Source organism: Nanorana parkeri, unplaced genomic scaffold, assembly GCF_000935625.1.
Source record: "Nanorana parkeri isolate BGI_ZX_2015 unplaced genomic scaffold, ASM93562v1 scaffold87, whole genome shotgun sequence".
Lineage (NCBI taxonomy): Eukaryota > Metazoa > Chordata > Amphibia > Anura > Dicroglossidae > Nanorana > Nanorana parkeri.
In genome coordinates this window covers 1,437,616-1,446,525 of record NW_017306355.1, presented here as the reverse complement: position 1 = coordinate 1,446,525, position 8,910 = coordinate 1,437,616, and the positions used below count along the sequence as shown (strand labels likewise).

Below are 8,910 nucleotides of genomic sequence, written 5' to 3'. Positions count from 1 at the left end.
ACTGACATCCCTGCAGGATTTCACAACGACTGTAAGCTAAGTAATGGTCCAGTACATACAAAACAGCCCACACACTAAGTATTCCACACTATAAAAACAATATCTATACCATACTAAACCATATCAAGAGAAAGATTGAATCAATTACTTTATACTCCACATGGGCGCTGACATTTTGTACATTTAATATAAATATTCACTATGGTAAAGTAATATAGGTGCCTGGCAATTGTGGAAAAATGTAACAGGAGTCCGCTATGTATAATGTAGCTGCATTATATATCTATATACAAAAGTTCAAATCAAAATAGAACAGTCAAGTTTATTTAATAAGGCCTGGCAAAGTACTAGAACTGTGCAAAGTGCAGCATGCCATAATAATACGAAATAGCTTCACACTGATCTGATTAAGGTAAACTGAAGTCTGGTTCCTATGGGTGCTGCACTTGATACACAGCCATTGCATTTGCCATGGCTCGTAAATAAGCCAATGTGTGTGCAAAATCTGTAAACTCTGCCCTATGTAAACTTCCCATCTTTAATACCCCCCATTCAGTATCAATTTTCTGCCCCTTAAATTGTAAACTAGTTCTAGTTTTCCATTTTCTCTGTGTAAACTTGCTGGCTCTCAACCATGTGCACTCATTCCTCGCCCAAGGTACTTTATGGAGTGTAAATTTCTATTATCTTTAGAAGTGTACACACTGAGGTCTCTTACTTGGAATACTGAATTGAAAAGTTTTGCAGCCTGCAAGTGTTGATGTCTATGTGGCTTTGAATTGTCGGTTTTGTGTTTTAATTTTTTTTACATGAGTTTAACATAATTGTCTAGCGTGGACATTTTTCAGGTCTATGGAGGTTTGTTTTATGTTTATTCTGACATTTGTTTCCTCTACCAGTTCCCAAATGTAAGTGATCAAAAGAAACTGCAGAGACATCTATCACTTATTATTAAGGATTAGCACCTATTGTTATAATAGTCTAAATCTTCAGTTTAAAGCTGAAATGTGACTGTAATACAGCCTGTTCTTCATTTACTGCAGGTTCCTAACATAACTTATTGTGTCTATGGGTCTGCAACCCATCAAGGTTCCTATGAATCCTTTACATCATGCAGGTAGCTATATTGTGTATGATGTGTGCGTGTCTGTGATAGTGTATGTATACCAGCGTGCAGTTAAACCAACTACTCAGACATTAGAAAAGGCATGAGTCTTGCACAGAGGCTTGTCCTTCTTCGAGTAAAATGTCTTGCCTTCAAGGTTCATCTGACAGATCTAAAAAGAAAAGAAACAAGAGTCAGTTTTGTCCATGATAACCAGAGAGTAGTGGATGAAAATCTGTCACGGTCATTCCATAAACCTACCTAGTGAGGCAAGACTAGAACTTAGTTGTCCACTGATAGCTTTTGCTTACTAAACCAAAGCTGATGGATGTTCACAGTGGAAGAGGTCCATGTTGACGAATGCCCAAATCACATACCATGACACAATGTTGTGCACCTCCGAGCTGATTTGCAAAGAGCTGCACTGCATTGTGGAATGCAGTTTGTGTGATTTCTAAAAGTTGGCAATTATATACTGTAGGCACCCTGGGTTATGGGGGCTCCCACTGAGCCCTTTATCATGGTTTTGGCAAGGAAAATGTATCAATCAGCCAAGGAGCCCTTTATTCCCTTCAAAGAATAGCTGGGGGAAATGGATATTGAATACTATTTTAAACACTTTACGGCACACCTCAGGTTTATTTCTGATCTGTGGCCTGGATTCCTGTTCTGTCACCCCAAAAACCTTCAGGACTTAAGGGAAACTTTTCTAAAACACCAATGCTATTAGAAGCAGAATTGTAGAATATTTATGCAAACGCTGCTCTGGGAATAATGACATCCATGATGTACACATAGGCCCAGCATCTCATCTGGCCTTATCCTCCATAGCCTTACTATCTCTAGTCCGCCCCTTTCATTCATTGGATTTCATTTCTTTCAATCATAGGGGGCTTAGCATCACATGTGGGCATAACCTAGGGTGGTCTGCATGAAAATGCAGCCTGTCTAGGAATACACACGCCTCCAAGCTGACATCCACCCATCAGAGCATTTTGATATTTGCATAACTCCTCCCAAGAGCTGGACCATCACCTGCATCAGGGCTGAAGGCTCTTGAGAGGAGTACTAAGGCCGTGATGTTTTCAGGAGGTTATGTATAAAACTCTGCTTGCCTCTCCATCAACCTGCATTGCATAGAGAAGCACGGTCTAAAATAAGATCGGCAACAAAAATGGTAAAATTGTATTTAAAAATGTAACAAATCTGCATTTAGAAAAGATTTTACTGAAACACTAAAGTTAGCATACAAAAGTTATTGCAGAAGAGAAATAAAGCGGTGCTTACCGCACACACAAAACAGGTGTCATGCCAGCTGAATCCTAAAGCTTCCAAGAAACGATCACCGGCATCAATCTTAAAGTCACAGCCCCGACACTTAGTGCCAAACATCTTCTCATAATCTGTATGACAACACACCTGTTAGTCCTGCTGAAACACTTTCAAGATAGACCCAAGTACAGATAGTAACAATTCTCTCCCCATGCATCACTGTGACAGACTCATACAGCTCACCTTTTTCACAGTAGGGCTGCCCTTCCTCCATGTAAAAAGCTCTGTTGCGAATGGGGGCCTTACAGAAGGCACAAGTGAAACACTGAACATGCCAAGTCATTTTTAAAGCATGCATGATCTCCTGAAAAATATTCTTCAGCGCAAAATTATAGCTACTTATAGCTAATTTGCCTACAAACGTCAGGTGGTCATAATAATCTGGCCACTCAGTGTATATGTCAAGAATAAAGGCTCATTTCACAAAGCTTAATCCTCAAGTTTAAGGATCATTGTTTTCATAAGGGTGACACTCATTTTTAGTTGAGTCCAACAAAATGTAAAAATTACAGTCACATGACTAAAATACAGGTCCTTATCCTTGTGTAAAAGCTTTGGGAATTGAGTCCTTTGTGTACTATCTATCCATCATATACATTATCAAATAGCAGGAGGTCTAGTGTGAATCAACCAGCATCATTAACATAATTCGTTTTGGGGATTTTTTTTGCACAATGTATAAAGCTGTGGCTGTTATGTGAATGGGGCAAAATCAAATGTTTTTTAAGGTATTTTCTCTTGTGATCAAATGTTTTGGGAATTGTATCTTAGGGACTGAATGTCCTGAGGCTATTTTCTCTTAGGATTGAATGCTCTTAGAATAAGTTGCATCCATTGCTGCTTTTATTTGACAGAGAAATCCATACAATGACATATAAATTATTTCACACGTTCTAATTAGATTTGATTTGACAACATTGAAACAAACAGGATCCACCAAATGAATGTTAAATTTGCCCTGTGAAAGACAACTTATATCAAAACATAACATTTCACACATAAAACATATGCAAGAGTATTATTGACAACTTGGGCATAAATGCTAATGCATACACACAGCAAATGTTTTTTTTTTATAAATAGACCCCCAAGTGTTTACCCACTATATACACTATACTGTATTATAATGGTAGTCTATCTATCTATCTATCTATCTATCTATCTATCTATCTATCTATCTATCTATCTATCTATCTATCTGTACACAGAGTTCATGTTTGGTTTTTGATACCTGGAACTTAAGTACTAGTAGTTTATGATGCAGGGGGTTTTGACACTTAAAATAAAGCTGGCCATACAATTTACCAGCAATGGTGAACCTATGGCATGCATGCCACAGAAGGCATGCAGAGGACCCTCTAGTGCAATGCGAGCCTAGGCAGGGATCTGGAGTTTGTATTGTCCGACATTTAGCCCTGCTATGTTCAAGCAGGGCTAAATGTACAGCAGGGAAGCTGCTGCTTGTTTAGTATAAGTGTATATATTTTGTATAAGTGTATATAATAAGCCTGCTGGTCCACCCCCTCTGCCGCCCCTTATACAGTATATTCTGGTACAACTGTCTCTTGTCAATCCAATCAAATATACAACAAAATAACATGTTGGTTAGCTAAGAGTGGAACCTTGAAAAGATCACACACAGTTATATGTTCTGCAGTATCATTATACAATACAGTACAGAATATAGCAATGCATGTTGACAAAAATGTGCTAGTAAACTACAGGAATTGAGTAGATGTCAATAGTATATACTGGCAACCCATGACAGCTGTAGAAACGACTACATTAAATAACTTGCTGTATTATTTGTGTGCATATACTGTATATACAGTATATTGTAAATTACCTGAAATCTGTATGTGGAGTTGTCATGCAACCTAAAAGGTGCACTGAGCATACTAGCTCTACTGTAATGGTAGGGTGAGGTAGTTAGATAAGCTGAAAGGTGGGATAGAGCTCAGGGTGGGTGTTACTGATGGGGTGATAATAACTAGCAGTCAAAAGAGCAAATAGGACCCGCGCTAGTAGCAACTGAGCCTTCAGACCTATCTCTATAAAGTGTTACCATTCTCATTATGCTATAAAGTTAATATAGCATAGCTGAGAGGCATACACTGAGTGGCCAGATTATCATGACCACCCCATCAGTACTTCATTGGGTCACGAGATAACTCCACGAGATGATATCAGCTGCTTCTCTCCCTGCTGGCCACCTCCCTCCCTGCCGTGGTTTTCAAGGTCCTCTGCTCTTCTGGGGGATCCAGGACCAAAGCAAAGTAGTTCAGGATGGAGAGCGGGGAGCGGAGCACTGCACTTGCAGCCTTCCCATCTCAGCTGTCACAGGAGACCCAGCACAGTAGTGTGCTAGAGCTCCTGTATTGGAGGTGAAAGGTCCAATAAGGAGAACCTGTCACCTCCAAATGCTATCACACAGGGCCTTGTTAGCCACTGTGTGATAGCAATGAAATTTAAAAGATAAAAGGATAAATAAAAATGTTAAGTAGAAAAAACTAAAAAAATAAACTGATAAAAAAGTAAACAAAGAAAAAATAAAATGTTTAAATATTTGTGTGTTTCCCTATTTTGACCAAGACCATGAAATAAGCAGATTGAACCTGGTATTCTATGAAACTAATAATTACCATGCTGCTCTGAATAGATGAGGTACATATTGATGCACACTACACAGAGGACAGGAAAAATAATTTGAATAAAAAATAGTGTCTGACACAGCTGGGATTTTCACAATACATATTAAACTTCTCTACAAAATGATTAATAATTCCTTACATAATGACGTTGATTAAAGTAAATCTTTTTCTCACCCCTGTAATCTTCTTTTTGCACTTGGCACAATTAGGAGCAAACCGGACATCATAGCATCTTGGACAGAATATGGATCCCTTTTCTTCAAAGAATCCTCCTTCCTCAACCACTTTGTGGCACTGTGAACAGGTAAACTCCTCAGGATGATAGTAACGGCCCAGTGCTAGTAGATACCTTCCTCTGTACAGACAATATACAGTAACGCAATAGTTATACCTATGTGGAAAGTTGAGTCATTTGTGGCTATATACTGCTTAGCACAGCAATTATCACATTCTATGATGTTCTGGAGAAGATACTCGCCTAATGACCTTGTTACACTGGGAGCAAATAGGAGTCTTCTCCCCAGAAGGAGCAGGCTGTGCAGCCTGCATGATTGAACTGCGATTCTGCACTGGAGTTGGAGTCGCTGGCTGACTGTGCTTAGTCATTACAGTGGTAGTTTTGTCTGGGGCATAGCGCTCAGCAAAGGAGGCATCAGTGGTCCATGGAGGACGGACTGCCGGTCCAGTAGAAAGTGGAGGAGGGGGTGGAAAATCCGTGGCATCTATAATAGAAAAGGACGATGCAAATCAATAAAACTGAAAAGCACATTGTTACCATAGTATTACAATTTTACACGGGTATAAAGCACTGAGGGGGGATTTATCAAAGCTGGAGCAGACAAAATCTGGAGCAGCTCTGCATGGCAACCAATCAACCTCTCACTTCATTTTGTTCAGTTAGGCTTTGAAAATGAAATATAGAAGCTGACTGCTTGCCATGGACAACTGCTCCAGATTTTGTCTTCTCCAGTTTTGATAAATTCCCCTCTGAGTGTCCGAAAATGAAATACAAGTTATTGTGAATGTTCTTTTTATTTCAGTACAGCACAGCTTCACAAATTAGGCTGGCTGTAAACCTTTTGAGCGTCTCAGTAAATCTACTAAAACACCAGGATCAAAGGGCGGTATCAACCTTATTACAAATTCCAAAGTGTTTACAAAGTGTTACTAAGATAAACTAATCAAAATTCGCTCTGCTGTAGGTAGACCATGACAACATGAATACTGATTGGTTGCCATATGTTACTGATCTAAAGAATTAGGACTCTTTGTATATTTCACATGGTCCTGTAAAAACTAGTGTCAGACACACTTACATAAGAAAAATGTATTTTAAGGGCTGTTAGACTTTATCTTTATGCTTTATAAATGTAGTATAGAGACCACGGAGGATTTCCTGTAACTGAGGGTGGTTAAAGCAGACAAGTGAACTTGGTGGTTGCTAGCACAAAGGCCAACCCACGGGCTAGGTGAAGAATATTATCCAGTGCATTGTAGATCTGAAATCAGGAAGGAGGCTTTGATAAATCCTTCTTGAGGAAGAAAAGCAATCCTGGATAACCTGATACAAGCACATCAACCAAATTGTTGCTTCAAGTAGGAAAAGTAATTCATTTTTCACATATTGTAGCATTTTACTTTAAGATATATATTTGGGTTGGGTGGAAACCATGATTTCTGCAGTCAGAGCAGGATATCTATGATGTGGTATTCAATCAGTTTTTATTGGACTTGGGCTAAAAATAAAAAATAAAAAGTTTCTATTTTATGACATCACTTGAAAAGGAGCCCAGGAGCTAATGAGCTGATAAGAAGGTTGCATAACAAGAACTTTCAATGGCTCTGGTCACATTTATGCAACATGCTCACTGTGCTTCTTAATACTTTGCTTTAGTACAACAAACATTTTCCTGCATTCATCACAATATCACAATTGGTTCTGAAAAGTCGCATACAGCTTAGATCAGGGGTGCCCACAATTTTTCCTGTTAAGAACTACTTTTCAAATGACGAGCTCAATGAGACCAAAATAAAACAAAAAAACACCTGTATTTTAAAGTGCTTACTGAGACTACTGCATGTATCTTCTTATTGAATAAACCTAATAATTTGAACACAAATGTTCAGTTTTAACAATAAACTCAAAATGTCCACAGCACAATAGAACTTCTGCAGCCTCTAAACTGCTTCTCTGTGTTCAGCTCCTCAAACCACCTCACCCCTGTCTTCTATGTGCAGCTCAGACCACCTCACCCCTGTCTTCTATGTGCAGCTCAGACCATCTCACCCCTGCCTTCTATGTGCAGCTCAGACCACCTTACCCCTGCCTTCTATGTGCAGCTCAGACCACCTTACCCCTGTCTTCTATGTGCAGCTCAGACCACCTGACCCCTGTCTTCTATGTGCAGCTCAGACCATCTCACCCCTGCCTTCTATGTGCAGCTCAGACCACCTTACCCCTGTCTTCTATGTGCAGCTCAGACCCCCTGACCCCTGTCTTCTATGTGCAGCTCAGACCATCTCACCCCTGCCTTCTATGTGCAGCTCAGACCACCTCACCCCTGTCTTCTATGTGCAGCTCAGACCACCTCACCCCTGTCTTCTATGTGCAGCTCAGACCATCTCACCCCTGCCTTCTATGTGCAGCTCAGACCACCTTACCCCTGCCTTCTATGTGCAGCTCAGACCACCTCACCCCTGCCTTCTATGTGCATCTCAGACCATCTCACCTCTGCCTTCTATGTGCAGCTCAGACCACCTCACCCCTGCCTTCTATGTGCAGCTCAGACTACCTCACCCCTGTCTTCTATGAGCAGCTCGGACCACCTCACCCCTGTCTTTTATGTGCAGCTCAGACCATCTCACCCCTGCCTTCTATGTGCAGCTCAGACCACCTTACCCCTGCCTTCTATGTGCAGCTCAGACCACCTTACCCCTGTCTTCTATGTGCAGCTCAGACCACCTGACCCCTGTCTTCTATGTGCAGCTCAGACCATCTCACCCCTGCCTTCTATGTGCAGCTCAGACCACCTTACCCCTGCCTTCTATGTGCAGCTCAGACCACCTCACCCCTGCCTTCTATGTGCATCTCAGACCATCTCACCTCTGCCTTCTATGTGCAGCTCAGACCACCTCACCCCTGCCTTCTATGTGCAGCTCAGACTACCTCACCCCTGTCTTCTATGAGCAGCTCGGACCACCTCACCCCTGTCTTTTATGTGCAGCTCAGACCATCTCACCCCTGCCTTCTATGTGCAGCTCAGACCACCTTACCCCTGCCTTCTATGTGCAGCTCAGACCACCTCACCCCTGCCTTCTATGTGCAGCTCAGACCATCTCACCCATGCCTTCTATGTGCAGCTCAGACCACCTCACCCCTGCCTTCTAGGTGCAGCTCAGACCATCTAACCTGTCTCGTCTGTATAATCCTCTCATCCATCTCCTCTGTGCACAACATCTCAGACTTTTCACCCCCTTTTCACTAAGCACATCTACCTGGCCACTCATTTTTTACCTCGCCTTGTCAGCTTCTGCAGCCTCTTAATGCTCTCTCCTGTGTGCAGATCCTCTCACTCATTTGTGTACTGCTCTTTAGACCTTTCAGCCATCTGTGAGCAATTTCTTATGCTTCTCATCTCCTGTGTGTGCACTAGTAATGACTTCCAACTCCAAATATCCATTGCTGTGGCTGGGGAGGGGTGGGCCGGATGTCCATTGCTGTAAGCAGGGAGGGCCGGGCCAAATATCCATTGCTGTAACTGGGGAGGGGCGGGCCGAATGTCCATTGCTGTAACTGGGGAGGGGGGGGGCGAATGTCAATTG

General features: G+C 41.6%; 1 protein-coding gene across 1 annotated transcript in view; it reads right to left on the bottom strand.

Annotated features, from left to right (window-relative positions):
• Nucleotides 1-905: 905 nt before the first annotated feature.
• Nucleotides 906-8,910, bottom strand: part of PDLIM7 (PDZ and LIM domain 7) — a 109,980-nt gene continuing 101,975 nt past the window's right edge. Inside the window, exons 11-15 of the mRNA XM_018552411.1 lie at nt 5,567-5,810; nt 5,263-5,443; nt 2,621-2,741; nt 2,393-2,508; nt 906-1,277 (exon numbers count right to left, since the gene is read on the bottom strand). Coding sequence (XP_018407913.1) covers nt 1,191-1,277; nt 2,393-2,508; nt 2,621-2,741; nt 5,263-5,443; nt 5,567-5,810 — 749 coding nt within the window. The 3' untranslated portion in view covers nt 906-1,190. The remainder of the gene's footprint in view (nt 1,278-2,392; nt 2,509-2,620; nt 2,742-5,262; nt 5,444-5,566; nt 5,811-8,910) is intronic.